Below are 21,225 nucleotides of genomic sequence, written 5' to 3'. Positions count from 1 at the left end.
GAACACTACAAGGTCTAGACTCTAGAGAAAAAAGTTAAAATCATTTTCATCGATTACTCGCAATTGAGCACCCACTTTGGTGAATGGTTGCAGATTGTAATACTGGAGACCGTAATGTACACTGTCCGCAGCTCGTGGTAGCGCTCTCGCTTCCTGAGCACGGGATACCGGGTTCAATTCCTAGCAGGGTCAGGGATTATCACCTGCCTCGAGATAACTGTATGTTTGTGTTGTCCTCATCATTTCATCATCATTCATGAAAGTGGCAAGATTGGACTGAGCAAAGATTGGGAATTTGTACGGGCACTGATAACTGCACAGTTGAGTGCCCCACAAACCAAACATCATCATCCTAACATACACTGCCATATTCATGGCTACAAAAAGTTGGTCCCACCATGTGGCCGCTGCTCCTGAAATTTTTTTGTTTTGCCTTGTCAGTTTTGAAACCAGCAGCATCCACACTTTAGTGTCTTTTATTTCTTCAGAATAGGACAGGTTTAGTTATCTGGTGATTATAAAAAAATAAATGATTTTTTTATTTTGTAAGAGATACAAATACTTTTAGTTGATTGAATACTCTCTTGTATTTTTTCAATTAATTGAGTATGCAGTTGAGTTAAATTACAGTATATTATGACCACACTCTAGATTTAAGATTTAATGTCTGGAATTGCATGTGTATGTCACATTATGTGCATCAGCAAAGTAGGAATGCTAGGAACCTGACAAGCTGTTTGTATACTTTAGTTCACTGCCATCACATCATGGGTGACCTGTCAGAGGTTCAAAAGTGATGCTAATCAGCTGTTGTATGAAAGGAGACATTGTTGCAGACTGGCGGAGTTTGTGAACTTTTTTGCATATCTGTGTGGTGAAGGTGTTGGGGGTGGACCAGTGGTGTCAGTCAATAATTGTTGTGGAAACTGCAACTTACTTTGGAAGCCATAAGGCAAGAGTAATTTCATACTTCAGTTCATAAGTCTTTGTTTTGATGAGGGTGTAAACTCTCTGGCCAAAGTGGTAAGTATATTATTTTAGAGTATCTATTACAAGATACAAATTCCCACTGGCACCAATATCTATATTAGGAAATGGGCAATGGCATTTCAGCACAACACAATCTGGGAGGAATGTGATCTTGAAATGTCACAAGCCCTGAATGGATTGAAGAAGTTAACATCCACAGAATATTTCATTTAATTGCTAAATTACAAAACTTTAATCTCCTGATTGTTCTTGAAGCATATCTCACTGATGTTCACTGAATATTTATGTAAAATTTGCTAACTGACATGACTGTGTATTATGGAGGCATGTGTTATAATCTGTTTGGCCTCTTTCTTTCTTCTACACTCCTTTCAGTATTCCAGTATAAAGCAACTTTACACACAGTTTGTGTTGAATGTGTGGCGGCACAGCATGTGTTGCTTTATATTCAGTATTTATGTATGTAATAATAGTAAGTAGTTGCATATATTGCAAATCGTCTGATTTTGTTGCCTGGTGTGATACACCACCAGCTTTAATTATTTTGTTGAATCAAATGATTCATACACTCTTGACAGGCTATCCATAACTAATATGATTGTGTGTGTGTGTGTGTGTGTGTGTGTGTGTGTGTGTGTGTCCGTCCTCAGTATGTTTTCCTGCGCAACGTATTTGCTGCTCCAGTATTAGTAATATTTTTAATTACTTGTCTTGTGAAATAGATTAGAATTTGATGCAGACATGCAAAATGCCTTTAAAAAATATATAAATTATGTACTTCAGTGTTACCTAGAAGTGAAAAAGTATCTTATTTTCTATGTCATTTTTCATTTTTTACACCAAACTTTAGAATTTATTGTGAACATTCGCATATATAGCAGTTAAAAATATTATTTATTGAAAAGCTTAGTTAATATTTGTCAAGAAACATTTCCGTATGTTAACAAATATGGGAGTTAATAATAAATATGCTGCTATGATTACAAACCTACCGTTAAATATGTTAATAAGCCAAAATGTATTCTACCTAAAATTGCACAGGAAATTTTTTAACCTTCAAATATGTTTTTTCTTTTTGATAGTTGTCATACTGAATTAGGAGAGTGAATCAAACAGTGGAAAATCCAGAATAGAATGTAACAGTATTATGGAAAGGGTAGTTGCTACTCCCTATATTGTGGAGATGCTAAGTCACAGATAGGCACAACAAAAAGACCTTCAGAAAGTTAGCTTTAGGGCAACAAGGCTTTTGTTGAAAATAGACAAATCACACACACACATGACTCATCTCTGGCTGATAAGACCAGGCAGTCTGGCCCCAGCAGACAGAGACTGGTCGTGCATGCATGCCTGTGTGCATGTGCTTGTGTGTTTGTGTGTGTGTGTGTGTGTGTGTATTTTTAAGAAAGGCATTGTTGCCCTAAATCTCACTTTGACAGTCTTTCTTTTGTGCCTATCTGTGACTCAGCATCTCTGCTATATAGTGAGTTGCAACAATCCTTTTCATGATATTGCATTAGGAGATTGAGATTCTTAGGGTCATGTGTGGGTGAACATAATTGAAGATGGAATGTCCCTTATGTCTTGAACAAGTACAAACACAAAAATTTGTCATTGAAGTTATCATTACTCAGTTAACATTTTGAAAGTGTTGTGCTCAAGTAGAATCCGTTAATTCAATTATTTATTCATACTTCCAGCATTCATCAGTGACTGCTCAGTTGTGAAGATAAGTGAGACTAATTGAAGGGCTATCCCAATACAAACCTTAGGGGCTTCGGCAATTTTCGTGGCCTATTCTTACAGGAAATGGTTTTCAGCCTACTATTTTCAATATGTTTGTTACCTGCTTGAGACAACCATTTCATTTGTGAAGTTGTAATTAAGTGTTGGTGTCATCTGTACTGCTCAGAACCGACCGATTCTTTTCTTATACAGGTAACACACATTTGCCATGAATTTACATGTCTGTAGGTGCCTGCAGTTTTTCTTCAGTGTGTAAGCTGTACACAGGTGACACCTTTTTCAGTTTAATTCATGGCACCATGAAATTTGTTTCTAATACTGACATGATTAATTAAGGCATAAATGTTGTATGTTTTAGGTGGTGTTTATGTCATTGGTCGTAAAGACTATGGGCGCCTTGGATTAGGCAAAGACTGTGAAGACATCACTACACCTACTGCTATACCAAAACTTATTGGGATGAAATGCACTGATATTGCATGTGGTGCAGCAGTGTCATTTGCTGTAAATGATAAAGGTTGGTTCATGTTTTTTAGAAAGATAAATGCCTATTATTTTTATAAATTAGTTTAACAGTATCACTTCCAACATTTACCTTTGACACATAGTAGAACTATAACGAAATAGTTTCCCAAGTTTATTTACTATGTTTGCTTAACATTCCATTGCTAACCCTCAACTGCAAATGCTGGAGAAAAAGTTTCAAATTTTTATTTTTGTGATGTTGATTTTTGACGTTGGGAATCCCAAAGGGCCAGTCACATCTCATTTTGTTTCCTTTGGTGTGTCGTGTCCCATGTGTTGTGAAACAGTTGTCAGCCTTTTCATTCTCGTGAATGATTTGACCCAATACAGCAACTTGTCACTTTGTATTTTAGGGAAATGATAAAACACAAGAGTACATGTTTCTAATTCTAAGAAGCAAGGAAAATATGTCGTACCTGCAACAGATAGACAGTGAAAAAGCCTGTAATATAAAATTGTCAGAATCAACAACACAAAACACAGTGTTTCTTGTAAACATCTATATACAGGTGCAAAGATTGTGTTATGTGGTTACCATCACTGTGGGAAGAGAGCTTATTGTTGTTGGGACTCTCTTTCACTGCATTCAAGCAGCCAATACATTGAGTATGTGTCAACCAACTCTTCGCCAGTTTTTCCTCCTTGTGAATTAAAGCTGGCACAGTGCTTCTATCACTAAGACTATCTTTGATTTCCTAATCTTCCTGACACTTTTTCTGTATTTACCCTGTTTCTGTCTTCATCAGTAAACCTATCCATACTGCTTTGTATTAACATACAACTAACACTGGGGAAAATACAATTCCAAGGCTCACATTCAGGACTTAGGTTCAAATCTCCATCCTTATAAGGTTCTTCACGGTTTCAGCAAAATAGCTTACAGCCAGTTTGCTTTCACATCTTTGCCTATTCCAAGCTTGTATCCCATCTCTCCTGCCTGCCTCCATCTGCCAAGACAACTGCATTGATAATTGACCGTCGCTGTTGCAGTGGCCATGGGTGTGTCCATTTGTGTTTAGTGTGTGTGTGTGTGTGTGTGTGTGTGTGTGTGTGTGTGTGCACTTCTGCTGGAGAAAGAGCTCAAAAGTGAGGAAAATAGTGTTTTTGGTGCGTGTTTCTATGTGCTACACATTGGTGAGCTATAAATGAGTGAGTGCCTTTCCTTTATTTTGCATATCTTCCATGAATTTTCATTGTTATGGTATACCTTTCTGTTATTTATGTGCATAGATTTCGAAATTTTGTGTTAAGGTGTGGAATTTTTACATATTGTCACAGTTGATAAAACATACCCATGAAATAGTATTCAGCAGCATATGGAAGGTGAAAAGCATGCCAAGAATAATGAACTGGTACATAAGAAGCAGTTTATTGGTTGATACGCTTTTGTGACAGAAGTTGCATTTCACACGTGCTGTTCTCTTTCCCAAGTCCTACAATCCTGTTATGAGATTGTATCAAGAGAAGTATATTTTAATGTCTGTCCCCACTGAGAGTATTAATAGAATAAAAATCCAGTTCAGTTTGAAAGTCTAAAGCTCCATCATCTGGTGCCACCATATTATTAAGAAAACATAAATGAGTGGTAGTCCAGCCTGTCATGAGGGATCACGCCCATGCCAAACACCTGACAGTAAAGGATCAATTACTTCCTTATTGGCTGTTGAGGAGGGTGCCCTGGTTGTTAGTCCTACACTCCCATGCATTTGTTTGGCATGGGTGTAATCCCTCACGACTGACTGGCCTGACTGCCACACACATTTGTTTTCTTGGTGGCACCTGAATATGGAGCTTTAGGCTTCAAAACAGATAATGTTATAAAATAAGATGCAATTGGAGTGAATTTTTGTTCTATTAATATTTTCCTGCCTGTGGATGTTTGCCTGTCAGAGATTTTGTCCCAGTGACAGTACTCCAAGAAAGTTGTAACTTTAGTCTCACTAGGAAGGAAAAGTATCACAAAGCAGATGAGTAGTAATTAATGCCAGAGCAGATATATTCAACGTTACAGTGACACTTGAAAGGAGAAGTTAAACTTGTGCTTATGTTATATTTCCTGCTTGAGAATAGTCAACACTATCATGATTTAAAATGTTATTAAATCATACTTTGTGCTGTGGACTGAAGTAAAATATGATTGAGTATGGCTAGTTCTTACAGTTCTAGCTTCTTATATTCTTTTTGCCTTCCCAGCCTTGACACACAACACATTTATCTTAAAAAATTACGATCTGCACTGTGCAGGTTATTCATTTAGTCAGTCATTAAAATATGTATACTCAAACGTGAATGAGTTTGTATCTTGCATTAACAAATTCTTGAGAAAGGTCCTGCGAGTGGAAAAAGAGGTGGGGGGGGGGGGGGCACTTTCAAATTGCAGAACTACTTTATCACCTTCTCCCATCATTATAGATAGGAACATTGTAGAAAATTTTGTAGTTTGTGTAGTAGTTTTTTGGCTTTATGCAGTAGCTTGGATGTTTTGTCAGATGATCCAACAACTGTAAGAAAGGCTAAGGAACTATCAGGTGAACAAGAACTGCGAGATGAACTTTGCTATATATGGACACTTCTTGGTGACGATAGCCACAATAAAACTGAATGTGATCTGTTTTGAGAAGGAAGCACAGTGTACCACATTGGAAATTAAAAGTTCAAGGAAAGTTTATCCAATGTCTCTGATGTGGAGAACATGGCAATGAACAAGAATATTGATTACCATTATTTTAAAAACAGGATATACACACCTTGTCTTTTGGTGTACAACATTCCTTTTCTGTTTGCAAATATTTGCTGAGTAATGACAAATTGCAGAACTACTTTATCACCTTCTCCCATCATTATAGATAGGAACATTGTAGAAAATTTTGTAGTTTGTGTAGTAGTTTTTTGGCTTTATGCAGTAGCTTGGATGTTTTGTCAGATGATCCAACAACTGTAAGAAAGGCTAAGGAACTATCAGGTGAACAAGAACTGCGAGATGAACTTTGCTATATATGGACACTTCTTGGTGACGATAGCCACAATAAAACTGAATGTGATCTGTTTTGAGAAGGAAGCACAGTGTACCACATTGGAAATTAAAAGTTCAAGGAAAGTTTATCCAATGTCTCTGATGTGGAGAACATGGCAATGAACAAGAATATTGATTACCATTATTTTAAAAACAGGATATACACACCTTGTCTTTTGGTGTACAACATTCCTTTTCTGTTTGCAAATATTTGCTGAGTAATGACAGGTACTGTTTTCTTTAAAACAGCATTGAAATATTGAATGAAGATTTGTTTCAACAGTTATCTGAATTAATCAGTGTGATTAGCGACATAATCAGTAGACTTTTCATTGCTTGGCGAAGTTTTTGGAGAGGTGTCTGATTTAAAACTAGTGTATGAAATCCATAATATTTGGAAATTGGCACCTTTGTGCCTAAAACTACACACCTCTTGTCACATTTTTGCACATGAAAATACTTGACCTTGTGGTGAACTAAACTATAACCCTCTTAAAATTTATGTAAAGTGACTGTTCAATGGACGATGAGTCAGTTCTTACCACTCTCCAAATACACTAAGTATGCATATTTTTTTAAATGGTCGGAGCTGCTTCCAGTGTGATTCTGCAGTACAAAATTGTAAGTCAAAGTGGAAGAAAATAATGCTGCTGTCTCATATCCACAACTGATGGGAGTCACCTTTTAAGTACTTACAAGCAACCACTATGTAGTGCTTTTGAGATATGACCATTCATTTTAAAACAATGTAACTTGATGATGGTGAATGTTTAAAGAAACAGTGTTGTGAATAATTTGAAATTTCATGTGACTGTTTTCATTGGGTAATTGTTAAAATTAATGTAATTTATTAAACAAAATTGATACAGATGTGACCTCTACAGGTTCTTGATGTACCCTAGTCCTGTTACTGGCTGACACTACAGATCAGTAGCCATCTAAATACTGTTATACACCGTCATATTACCAAGAAATTTAAACTTCATAGACATTCCAAGGCATCTAGTAAAAACAGATGCACTGTTGTCTTTAGATAATTTGCATATATGATGGACATGCACGCCCCCCCCCCCCCCCCCCCCCCACACACACACAGGTTTATCAATAAAAAAGCTTCTTGAAACTTCAGCTTAGATTACCATAAGAGCTGGATGCACATCATCAGCCAGTAATCTGACAAGGATACATCGAGAACCTGCTGATGTTAAGTTTTGTTTAATAAACCACAATGAGCCTGTCAAAAGTCAAGATGCAATTTCTTCTTTCCTTTGTAGTCTCTCTGGCCCTCATCTCAGTATCCTGTCTTCTGGGTTCGCTTCTCAGTAATTACGCAATTTATTCCAAAGCACCATTGTGGATGGCTGACTCTGGCTACTGATGTATGTGAGCTAACTAGCGTCCCTTTTACTCACGTGCGTGTGAAACGACGTGACTGCCAGATTTGATATATAAGTAATTGCTCTGGCACTGTTACTCATTCTCTGAGATGCCTCACTGTCATGTATCTTGTTGGTGTTCAACTATTTAAAAGACTGTTTTAGATGTGGAAACTGATTGTAATATGAATGCTGCCAAGATTATTCATGTCGTAGATGGTCCTCCTGTGTTTCTCAATAGGTGCATTGATTTTGCATTTACTGATGTTAAATGGTTATGCTTGGCATACTGTTGCTATCATTTGTACTGATTCTGCATCATGTAGATTGGCTATTAGTTTGGAAAATTTCCCACCACGTGATTTGATTGCATATCGAACTTTTATGGTAACCCAATTGGAAGTTTAAGCAAGAGCTGAAATCTCAGAAATTTTTTATTGATGAATCTCTTTGTGTGCATACTTGTCTTTTGTGTACATGTATCAAATCACTTCATTCCATTTTTGATAAGCAGTCCCCTCCAGAAATGACTTTTTACAATTGGTTTGCAAAATTTCATCTTGGTCTTACTTCTATAAGGAATGAATTCCACAAAGTTCAACCAAAACCTGTGTTGTGTGCTACTTCTTTAATGTTTTTACACTATGTAGATAATGTATTGTCTTACTTAAAATTAATATCTCAAACTGAACCACACTAATTTAACGTGTACAGTGTATCTGTTGTTAACGTTTCTTAATTTTTCTTTATAGGGGAAGTTTACGGGTGGGGAATGGCGACAAATGGACAGCTTGGAAAAAGTGGTGATGGAGACGATGAGAGTGATGTGTATGAGCCACGACAAATCAAAGGAAAGCAGTTACTGTCACATGTGGTGTTGAAAGTGTCAGCTGGTGGACAGCATACTGTGTTGCTTGCTAAAAGTGCTAAAGTGACAGAGGAAAAATAGTGCAGTTAGCAGTTTTGAAATTGTATCAACTTTGTACCAAATTTGTGTATAGGGAAAAGTGTTTTTTTGGCTGTAATATTAATAACTAAAAGTCCAGTTCAGTGTTCTTCTCTCCCCCCACCCCTATCCCCACTTGTTTTGTAACTCATTTGACTACATGCAAAGTTTACATGGTTTGACATTGGCACAATACTAAAGGAAAAGCAGGAGAACAGGTGATATAGAAGTTTAGTAAAACATGCTTGTGAAGATGAATTTTCATTTTAAAAACTCAGATTTTTTATGTTGTAAATATTGAAGTCCATTACTTGAATATATCTGTTAATGACTTCAGTCTTTTATTTATGATCACACATTTTGATCTGTAAAATTATACTGATTAAAACTGTTTTATGTACTCTACTTTGCCACATACAATGGTCACCTCAGTAATGGTTATGTTTGATAAAATATAATCGCTGTACATTATTTGCCTTTTTCTCCTCGATACATAACCTGAATAATTTGTGTTCTTTTGGAAAACATTTTGACAAATAATGGAAAATTCATTTTAAATACTTGTACTTTTAAGTAGTAATGTTCCTTTGAATCAAAAGTGTAACTGTTAGAAAGAAACACTTTCTAAAATGAAACAACCAAGTAAATATAATTATTGCCTTTCATTTTAATTTAGTACTTTCATTATTTTTCCTGATATTTTTTTTATTATTCTTGTTTCTTGTTTGATTTAATATCAGTTCCTGCCTCCAGGTAACACTGTTTTACTTCAGCTAATGCACATAGTATTTTATGTATTAACACCACATCTTTCTCTTCCTTTCCTCATCTCTTTGTGTATAGTTCATTTTTGCCATCTACTGACCATCAGTTTCCTGGTTTGTTCCCCATTATCTTTAGTTTATCTGTACCACTTGCATTTATTCTTTCTTGATTCTGTTTCCCTCATTTTCTTAGGTTCTTCATGTTTCTGCTTATGTTTTATAACATCATTTCATAAACAACTGTATTATTTTGTCAGTTTGTATTTGGCCACTGGCTTTTCTAGGCTGTGTTCTCTAGTTTCACAAGCTGCAACATAGTCGCGAATCCGAAACAGTGATCCAGGGACTGTCCAATGTTTTTTATTCCAGTCTTTGATCACAGTATAGAGTCCTTCGTTAATGACCGGTTTCAGTCAGTAATGACCATCTTCAGCTCTGTTCTACACAAAGTCCTAATGTGATAAAGCCATAATGGCATTGTCAAAACACACAAATATAGGCCACATCGTCCACACAGTCATTTTGCTAAATGCTACGTGATAATGCTTAGAGTGTATTTATATGTTTTGACGATGCCATTATGGCTTTATCACATTAGGACATGGTGTAGAACAGATCTGAAGATGGTCATTACTGACTGAAACAGGTCATTGTCGGAGGACTTCATATTGTGATCAAAGACTAGAATAGAAAACATGTGTTCACAAGTACACAACAAATTATCAGCAAGCAATATTCCATAATAGATCTAAATAAGAACATAACTTTGTGATGACTTGCGGTATTATTGTACCTGGCACTGTGATATTATTTCACATCTAACAGTTGATTGAATTAGATTGTGGTAATATCATGCAGGGCCTAAAGAGCATACATTTTATACCAGAGATTAAATTATCATCTCAGGGTGGGGGTGGGGGGATGATCACAGCACTTTAGAAAATAAACAGACAAATAGCTTGGCATTTTGAAATTTCTCTCAAAGATTAAAACTTGAAATTGTGTGCCAGAACAGGACTCAGACTCGGAAACTTGAGTTTGTTTGAAAGTAGGAAACCTGGTAGTACTGGCCGAACACAAGCTGTGAGGACAGGTCATGAACTCTCTGTAGACAGCTGAGTTAATAAGAGCACCGCTTGTGGGAAGCAAGGTTCTGGGTTTCCCAGTCTAGCACACATGCATCTGATCTGCCAGGAAGCTTCAAAGCAGCACGCACACGCACGCGTGCGCGCACGCGCGCACACACACACACACACACACACACACACACACACACACACACACACACACACACACACACACACACACACACACACACACACGCGCGCACACGCACACGCACCACTGCAGAATGAAAGATTCATTCTGGCAGCCTGGCATTTTACTCTGTAGCCTTCTGGAATTCCTTCAAGGCAGCTGATTAGATAAAGCTGAACTCTAATCAGTGTTGTGTCTATACCCTTGATGGTCCATGGAAATGGAAAATTGACTGCTGAATAGCTCCATAAGAGTTGATTACTTTCATATAGGATTGGGTAATAAGTGTAAAGACACTTGAGAACTTCTTGATGCATTTCTCATTAAATATACCTTGAGACTTTCAGAAATGTAAGCGTGCTTCTAACATGATTCTCCAACAACCTATATATAACAAGAAGCTGTGATCCTTATGAAGTGTCTGAATAGGCTGTCATATATAAAAGTGTGCCCTTCTATTCGCAGCAAATCGCATATTTGCAACATTCTGGCAGATTAAAACTGTGTGCCCGACCGAGACTCGAACTTTACCTTTGCCTTTCGCGGGCAAGTGCTCTACCATCTGAGCTACCGAAGCCTTTCGCGGGCAAGTGCTCTACCATCTGAGCTACCGAAGCATGACTCATGCCCGGTACTGCCAGGAAGTTTCATATCAGCGCACACTGTGCCAGGAAGTTTCATATCAGTGCACACTCCACTGCAAAGTGAAAATCTCATTCTGGAAACATCCCCCAGGCTGTGCAGTATCCTTTCTTTCAGGTGTGCTTTTTCTGCAAGGTATGCAGGAGAGCTTCTGTAAAGTTTGGAAGGTAGGAGACTAGATATTGGCAGAAGTAAAGCTGTGAGGGTTGGGCGTGACACGTGCTTTGGTAGCTCAGATGGTAGAGCACTTGCCCGCGAAAGGCAAAGGTCCCGAGTTCGAGTCTCGGATGGGCACACAGTTTTAATCTGCCAGAAAGTTTCATATCGGCGCACACTCCGCTGCAGAGTGAAAATCTCATTGTGGAAGCATATTTGCAATTGGTAGGCTTGCAACACCAAAACTAGGTGCTATTATTCTGGCATGAGCAGGACAGACTTTCCTAATTGGGGAAGGGGAAGGAGGGGGGTGGCTTAAGAATATTTAATAAATGTTCCAGAAAATAAAGTCCACTAGCATGTGTTCCCATGGTATATTACTTCCAATGGCTAAAATAGGCTTGGCATGATGAACCATTAAATATTTCAGGGTAGTCAGCATTAAATCTGCTTTGTAGGTTACTAGTGCAGGAATGACTAATCAGTAATAACTAGAGCTCAGATTCTTATTTAGTTTCATATTTTTTCCTTTGTTTCTGTGCATATGGAAAGTATAAATGTTCTCCAATTGTGTTGCCAGTGTTGATGTATTTCTTGCACTGCACTCTAAGTTTCAGGCAGCTTGCTGCCTGCTTGATCATTGAACTGTGTGAGTTTGTTTGTTGTCACTTTTACTGTTGCAGGAGTTGTTATTGTATTTGTTTTTTTGTTATTTGTTGTGTGGTACTAAAAAATGTCGGAAGTTTGTCAATAGTTAAGAGTGAAAATTTTCCACGTCTTTCTCTTGGCCGTACAAGATCAGTCGAGATACATGTTTAGCACTTTATGTGCCTACTTTGTTGATACTGTAAAACTTATTGCTGACCTGGTACTCTTTAACATCAGACAACTGTTGCAGCTCTCAACATAAACAAAGAGGCTGTTGTGAAGGTTGGCAAGTGGCAAGGAACTGTTTGAGAAGTAAAAGCAAGCTGGAAAATCTTTGGGGGGGGGGGGGGGGGGTGTAGTAGTATGGATAACTGGATCAACAATACAGATTGACTTGCCGAGGATACGATTCATTATATTAATAATTATCACACAAAAAAGGAAATCTGAAACTCAGCATCGTATTCATTACTCTGAAGGAATCAAATTTTTTGGGAGGCAATTACACACACACACACACACACACACACACACACACACACACACACACACACACTGCATGTGCTAGGATTTTACAATGGGCCTTTCTGGGGCCATGTGTTGATGGAGAGTGGGAATGAAGCTGCATGAAAATGCCGAGTTTTTATTTTTTTAAGGTATATCTTTGGCACAAATAATGATGAAGTAACGTGGCTTGATGAGATATGAGTCAATTCTGCTCATGTTGTCAAGCAGTGTAGTCCAGATGACATAAATAAACAGTAGAAACGACTTTCCACTAGGGGGACAGACTTATTATTTGTCATGCATGCACATCACAGGATTTTCTGATTTTTAAATCAATGAAGACGAGAGATTATTGTGAAGAAATACACTGTGTTACATTTGCAACATGGTTCATAGAATCACTAATTCAAAACTTGGGAAAACCGTCAACAGTTGTCCTAGAATCTAGTTAAATCTACTTACCATTCAGTTGTTGATGAGGCACCTATCACAGCAAAGAGGAAGGAGGACATGATTGGCTTCAATGTCATAACATCGATCTAAGTGACAGCCTTAGAAAGGTGGATCTTGTAGTATGAATCTCTCTCCATAAAACACTGTTCTCCATATGGGAAATCTAAAAGCTGGCAAACTATAAGCGACCACCTTACCACTGCCATTTCAATCCAGAGTTAATATGACTCCCAATTAAAAGGTTAGATAGTTTGGCATAATAATAATAATATACCCTTTCTGCAGCACTCACAAATTATGATCCTAACAGCTTAAGTGTCTGAAGATTGCAAGAAGGTTGACAAACATACATAGAGCATTGGTTGTAAATATTATTTCATTAAATATCAGTGACAATTACAGTGATACTTTAAGCATGTGCCATGACAACAAGAGTGATGCCAGAAGAGTTTTTGAATTATCACAATAGAAATGAAGTGTTTCAGCTGCTGTTAGAAGTGGGCATCTTGCAATGGAAAGTAACTATGTAACAAAATTATAGTTGTGTGAGTGTTAACATTTTAATAAGGCACTCTTATCAGTAAATATCTCCAAATGAAGTTAATCTCAATACGAGAGAAGAAAGTTGCTATGTACCATATAGCGGAGATACTGAGCCGCGATAGACACAATAAAAAGAATCACACAATCATAGCTTTCGGCCATTAAGGCCTTTGTCAGCAATAGACGTGCGTGCGCACACACACACACACACACACACACACACACACACACACACACACACACACACACACAGTCTCGGAGAGCTGAAGCTACATTCAGTTTCAGCTCTCTGAGACTGCAGATGTGCATGAAAGCGTGCATGCGCGCATGTGTGTGTGCGTGTGTGTACTGCTGACAAAGGCATTAATGAAAGTTATGATTGTGTGAATCTTTTTATTGTGCCTTGGCTCAGCATATCCGCTATACGGTGAGCAGCAACTTTCCTTCTCTCGTATTGTTACATTGCATCCTGGATTTTCCATTGTTTGGAGTTAATCTCAGGAATTCAGTCCATATAACATAATATGAATACTACTGTTTACAATATAACTGTTGCAATACTGAAGAAATGTTTTTTGTCACACTTTTCTTCTTTCTCCCAATATCGGTTGGAGTTTCGCTAGCCATGACCTACACCTAAACAGGACTGGGAAGGGAAGATTGGTACAGCTGACTTACGAAAGTATAGTGGGTGGATCTCGGGCCACACATGGTCAAATACCTGTTGCCATAGGCAGGAAAAGTAGGTCTTTTTAGGATAAATCCAGACAGCAGGTTCCGCTGCCTAAAGAGTATCTCCGGCACTTTAAAAAAATACTGAAACAATCACTCACAAGACAGATTTTAACACATCACATCACATATACCAGATCTCAAAAAGAAAAACAAACCATTGGAAAGAGTAATATGGGGCATTTCAGAGACTTAACAATCCTCCATCAAAACATGCAACCAATAAAAAATAAAATACAACTATTAACAGTTGAGCTCCAATCTTTGAACTGCACAGTAGTTGGTATTACTGAGCACTGGTGTAGAGACACAGAAATCCAACATGTAGTATCATCATCATATGAAAAGGCAAACTCTTACTGCAGAACTACTTCAAGGGGTGGAGGATCATGCATTTATATCAGAAAAGGAACACAGTTCAAATCAAGACATGACCTCAGTACAGTAAGTAAAGACAAACGCTTTGAAGTATCAGCTATTGAATTAACAGGGCTTGATATTACCAAGAAATTAATCATTTTGTATGTGTATAGATTTCTCAGTGGTAGTGTGGACACTATTTTCAATAAGTAACAGAAGTTCTAGGTAAAGTCTCAAGTACAAAGGTCAACATAATTCTTTGTGGGGGACATTAACATCAACACTAACATCGTAAATGAATCCAGCAGCACCTTCATAAACATCCTTCAAAGTTTTGGCATGTCCCTATTGGTCAATAGTACAACAAGGGTTACCACAATGACTTCATCAGTAATTGACCATGTGGCCACAAATATGGACAGGGAAAAATGTGATGTAGCTGTAAAAAATCTTGGACTTTCAGACCATCTCTGTCAAACAACAGTGAAGTCAGGCATCAAATCATTCCTTAAACTACGCGCCTACAAACGACATCTATCAGAAATCAAAATAAAAGATTTTTCAAAAGAACTAGAAAAATAAAGCTGGGATGAAGTGTATAAGGAAACCAATGTGAATATGAAATTCTCTAAATTCTCCACATTTTTTAAATTGAACTTTGAAAAGGCATTTCCAAAAGTATGTATGTCTGTATCAACATCTCACAAAAACAGATGGATAACAGCAGGCATTAAGAAGTCCTCCCAAACACTTAAACACCTCAGTTCCATTAAAAAGATTTGCAATGATCCAGATTCTTAAATTTCTATCATATATACAAGAAGATCTATGGGAAGGTGCTGATTGCTGCAAAGAAGTCATTTAATGACAAAATAATATATAATGCAGAGAATAAAAGCAAAGCAGTCTGGGGTGTTATAAAAAAGGAAACGGGGAGAGGCAAACAAGCACAGAATAACATACTGCTAAGGGAGGGGGATAAAGTAATAAATGATCCACAGCACTTAGCAAACTATGTAAACAAGCATTTTTCAAGTATTGCAGGGAAGCTACAGCAAAAATTCCCCCTAACAAATATAACACCTGTAAATAATGTTGCAGTGAATACGATGATGATATTTCCAGAATGAAATCAGTAAAACAATTCAAAATCAAAAAAATAAATAGTCCAGTAGGCTTAGATGAAGTACCAATGAGTGTACTAAAACAATGCATAGGGATTATACAAGGCCCCTTAACAAATATAATAAATGAATCCTTCATGTCAGGGACTTTTCCAGAGCAGTTCAAACAGGCAAGAGTTGTACCTTTGCTTGAGAAAGGTAATGCAGAAGACAGAAAATTACCGGCCCATTTCCCTGCTGTCAGCATTCTCAAAAATAATAGAAGCAATTATGAAAGACGGATTAATGAATTAGCTGAATAAATACAATCATTTAAGCGAATCACAGTTTGGTTTCCAAAGTGGCAAAAATACGGAGTCAGCCATAGTAAAATTCACAAAAGTTGTACTTGATGCTCTTGATAAAGATGAGTGTGTCACAGGCATATTTTTGGATCTTTCTAAGGCATTTGATGCAGTCGGCCACAAGATTCTATTAAATAAATTAGGAATAAGAGGGGTAGCTAACAACTGGTTTCGATCATACCTAACAGATAGGGTACAAAGAGTAGAGATAACACATACTTCAAATGGATCTAAACATTTAGTAAAACACTTATCAGAACCAAAATACAATAATATAGGGCATATTAGGACCAATACTGTTCCTGATGTACATCAATGACTTTGCCAGTAGTGTTACTCATGGTGAAAACATCCTCTTCACTGATGACAGCAATATTATAGTCACTGAGAAAACAAGAGAACTCCTTGCCGAGAAAGCAAATGAAACTCTCAAAGAAGTTTATGATTGGTCAATAAGTAATAAAGTGACATTGAACATAAAGAAAACTAATGCCATGAATTTCAGTTTGAAGAGGAAAAATGACAATGTTAAATTAAATGTAGATGGCACCTCTATAGACTGTGTAACAAATGCAAAATTTCTAGGAATGAATATTGATTCTCAGTTGAAGTGGTGTTAACACACAAAGGTACTTGCAAACAGAATTTCATCAGCATGTTATGCCCTTAGAATCCTATCATCAGTGTGTAACAAGCAGTGTCTTTTAGTTACATATTATTCATATGTACACTCAATTCTTAGCTATGGAATTCTTTTTTGGGAAACAAATGCACAAAATATGAGAGTCTGTTGTTAGCAGAACATTTGTGTCTCCAGAATATGGACAAGAACACACACTGTAACAGGGTTGTTCTCTGCCATTAATCTTTCACTATCTTCCTCAGCTCTCATGGACACTGCCCTGTCAAAATGATCAATGAACTATATTACACTGACTTCTGTCGTATCTAGACACTTCTACCTGAATGAGTTGTCCCAGCCCAGATGGATTCAAGCTAAATGTTGTGTAATCAGCAGGCTAAATTTGAACTTAGAGATGAACCACACAACCATTTACCACTGTCTGGCCGCTATACAAACACTCCAGCAGAGCTTTAGGTACAAATACGACTATATGCTCGTGTGTGATAGGCACCTATGGTTCAGAATTAGAAAATTCACAGTCTTTAGGACATCTAAGATTACAGCATGTCCCTTGTTGGAACAATGAACGTCACTTTGTAGTCAGGGACAGGTGCATAGCCCAGCATAAATTCAAGTTGAGAACCATCTAGCCTTTCAGGTTGCAAGAGCTAAATATGAGTTGAGAACCATCTAACCTTTCATGTTGCAACAGCTAAATACCATCATACCTGTATAATAAAATATCACAAGGAAAAATTCTGATGGGCACTCGTGAATTCCAGAAACCATTATAGTAAGTGTCAATTGTATTCCAAACCAGGATAGTTTTGGGTAGATTCCCAGTTAATGCTGTAATGAAGAATGGTATTCTCTAGACCAATAAAGAAGATATTGTCCAAATTGTGACTGAACATTTTGCAGAGATATATGCTACCACTGGACAGGACCTAGCTTTCCATCAATGTTGAGTGACTGCTGAAAGGGTGGCATTGGCCATGGTTCTACAAATAATGATGGTTCTAACCACCCTTCCACAGTGTCGAAGGTGGAGTCTGCAATGTCATCAGGTCATGACAGCATTCTTTACACCATGGTGGCATCTCAAAAGCTGGCCATGCACTACAGGACTTCAGCAATGGCCCACAGATGTTTCTGGCAGATTGTTGAACACCTGCAGTCTCCACCTGCGTGTTAGTGGTGGCACAACCTTGAGACCATTGCCTGCAGTTCTGGGAACTGTTGATCCAGCCGGACAGCACATGTAGATTTCTGCAATGGGCCTCATTCAGGAAGTCCATGAGCTTCTGGTGAGTTGGTGCCTGATGTACTACTTTGGCAGAACAGTGCCTCCTGTCAGCTACCTAGCTATCTTCCTCACACAATTTTAAATTAACTATTTGGTTAAAAAAAAAAATAGTTTTTACATTAGTTATTGATTTATGCCAGCTTTACGGAGAAGATGAAATTTGAATGCTCTACAATGAAAAATAGGCATTCCTGTGAATCTGTGTGCATATTAGACAACATTACTGGATATGAAATTTAGCTAATTTATTGAATTTTTCCTTAGACTTGGGAGGAGGTATCTGTCTATCACCAGTCTTCAGCAAATTGATTTTATGTGCACTCATTTCTGATCGCGCATGCTCTTATCTTCTTTTATGTGTTAGTATGCAAAGAGGAGAGTATTTTACAGTATGATAAACATGTCAAACTTTCTTATCTACCGCAATATATGAGTAACTGTACACTTTTACAATGGAATGGTGTAATTTTTTAAGAGTCTTTGAGAGCTGGTGAAATGAGAATTAGTGTGGCTTTGCAACAAAATGAGTGAAGAAATTACACATTTATTTTTACAGTGAAAATGTGCTATTTCACAAGCTTTTAACCTGATTTGTCCTCAGTTCCTCATTTAATAAACCACTGTCCCAAGATTCTGTGACAATAGAAAATGCATTAGAATGTTAGCAACATGACACTGTGTAAGCTCCACTTTGTTTCACCAAAGAAAAGCAAATTTTAAAGTTACAGCAAGAGAAATGTAGCTGGTAGTATAAATTCACTACTAATGAATGAGTGATTCTCAGGTTGCAGCAAGTTTTAGCAGCTACAAATATAGTGAAGGGAATGGACCAATAACCACATCAAAGAACTAGCACAGTTGTTCCGTGAAATACTTGTCTGTGAAAAATTACATATGAACTTTACATAAACAAGAATGTAAAAAGTAAGGTGTACAAAGAGATGACTGAAACATTTATGGAAGTATGCCAGCTGTGGACCAAACTGTGAGTTTATAGTTCCAAACAAGGGAATATTTTCACACAGAGTAAGTCACACAATAGTCTAAAATAAGTTAAATTGGATCACTGCTGGAATAAATATAGCCAGTGGGATAAAAAGTTAACTACACAAGGAACTGAAATATCACAAAGACCCTGTTTTTATTAATTATGTTAAACAGTACAAAAGCATATGTAAAAGGTGCAATGACAGCAGCAAAAGAAATGGTTAACAATAAATACATCTTGGTTAGTGGACACAAATCAAAGGCATCGTGATCCGTCATAAAATCAGAACTGGGTTTTAGAACTGACAGCAAAGACATTTCTGTAATTAAAGTGGGAAATAAAATCATGAATAAATTCTTGTCAAATGTCAGAATCAATCAATAAGTTTTTTTATAAATGTATCAAAATCAGATGTACATGCAGATGCTTACACAAAAAAAGTACACATAATTCAGAAGGCAGCAGAATATGTTAATAAATTTGAGAAAATTTCAGCCAAAGATGTAGAGAAAATACAGAAAACTACCACCCAATCCCTATTCTTCCAATTTTTTGAATAATATTTGAAAGTGGGGTGCTAATGCAAATCAAACAATTTATAGAAAAATACTTTCTGATACTCCATATGGCAGTCAAACAGGCAAAAGCACAATAGAGGCGATTAATGAGTTTTTGAAAAAAATCACTTCTGTATCAAAAAGGCGTAAAAAGTTGCAGAATTTTTCTGTGGCCTGACAAGCAATTGGTTGTGTACAAGGTCTGTTCAAAAAATTCTAGAACATTCATATCATCATGCCAAGGGTAAGTTGGAGGGAAATGTAGTTGGAATATGTGCACTCGTCTGTGTTTAATTTGTAACTGACGGAAGTTTCATTGTTGTGTGTCATTAGTTATTGTTCAGTGCTTTGTTGAGAAGGATATTGTGTTGCACAGTTGGAAATTTTGAGAAGGCAGAGGTACAGGAGCAATGCATTTGCATTAAATTTTGTGTAAAAGTCAAGAAAACCTTTACAGACACATGCCAAATGATGGAGGAAGTCTACAGTGATGAGTTCTTAAGCCATACTCAGTGTTATGAATGGTTCACATGATTTAAAAATGGCTGGATGGAAGTTAAAGATGACCAAAGCTATGTTAATAGTTTTATTTGATTTTGCAGAATTAGATCATCATAAATTCATGCCACAGGGAAAAACTGTTAATCAATGGTACTTTCAGTACATGTTGCGATACCTGCGAGAAAATGTGAGAAGGAAACAGCCTGAAATGTGGTGAGACAATATATGGCTCTTCCTTCACAATAATGCACCTGAACATTCACCCCTGTTGGTAGGTGACTGTTGCACAAAAAATGAAATCACTGTGCTGCTTCATCCTCCATACCCTCCGGATGTGGCCCCTGATGAGTTTTTTTTATTTTTTTTTATTTCCAAAGATGAAAACCGCATTGAAAGGAAGAAGATTTGCAATGATAGATGAGAGAAAAGAAAATTCGCAGACAGCACTTCACTTGATCCCGCAGGAGCTGTACCAAGACTGCTTCCAGAAGTGGAAATGGTGTTGGAAGCAGTGTATGGATTGCAAAGGAGACTATTTCTAAAGAGACCACTCACAATAAGTAAAAGACTAGTGCAGAAAAATTTTGCAGACAAAGTTCGGGACTTTTTGAACAGACCTAGTAAACCATCACTTGCTCCTGCATAAAATGGAAAGATACAGAACTGGAGTTTTGCTTTACAGTTGCTTAGGTCATATCTCACAAACAGAGACCAACAACATAGGAAAAGATACACTGCTACTTACCGTAAAGATATGCTAAATTTGCAAATGGGCACAATTAAAAGACACTTACACATAAGGTTTTGGCCTCAGCCTTCATCGGAAAAAAGAGAATCACACACCACTCATTCACATAAGCAGACACATCTCGTGCATACACAACTTCCAACAACGGCAGCTCAGGCCAGAAAACAAAGTAATTGGATAGACAAAAAAATCTACTCACTAAGTGGTAGCACGAAAACACACACATTTATTACAATTTGGCTGCCTTTGGAGCCAGTGACTCCTTCTTCTGGCAGAAGGGTTGAAGTGGAAGGAAGAGGGGTGAAGAAAAAGGATTTTTGGGAAAAGGGGCAGAGTTTGGAAAAGTCGCCAGAACCCCGGAACAGGGCAGACTT

General features: G+C 37.4%; 1 protein-coding gene across 6 annotated transcripts in view; it reads left to right on the top strand.

Moving 5' to 3' along the window:
* Positions 1-9,248, top strand: part of LOC126335411 (regulator of chromosome condensation) — an 86,662-nt gene extending 77,414 nt beyond the window's left edge. For all 6 annotated transcript variants that reach the window (XM_049998680.1, XM_049998682.1, XM_049998679.1 and 3 more), the window contains 2 exons: positions 3,095-3,253; positions 8,403-9,248. In XM_049998680.1, coding sequence (XP_049854637.1) covers positions 3,095-3,253; positions 8,403-8,599 — 356 coding nt within the window. In that variant the 3' untranslated portion in view covers positions 8,600-9,248. The remainder of the gene's footprint in view (positions 1-3,094; positions 3,254-8,402) is intronic.
* The last annotated feature ends 11,977 nt before the right edge of the window (positions 9,249-21,225 follow it).

This window comes from Schistocerca gregaria, chromosome 2 (assembly GCF_023897955.1).
Source record: "Schistocerca gregaria isolate iqSchGreg1 chromosome 2, iqSchGreg1.2, whole genome shotgun sequence".
NCBI classification, from domain to species: Eukaryota; Metazoa; Arthropoda; class Insecta; order Orthoptera; family Acrididae; genus Schistocerca; species Schistocerca gregaria.
Note: the sequence above shows the minus strand (reverse complement) of the source record. Positions and strands in the feature narration are given on the sequence as shown.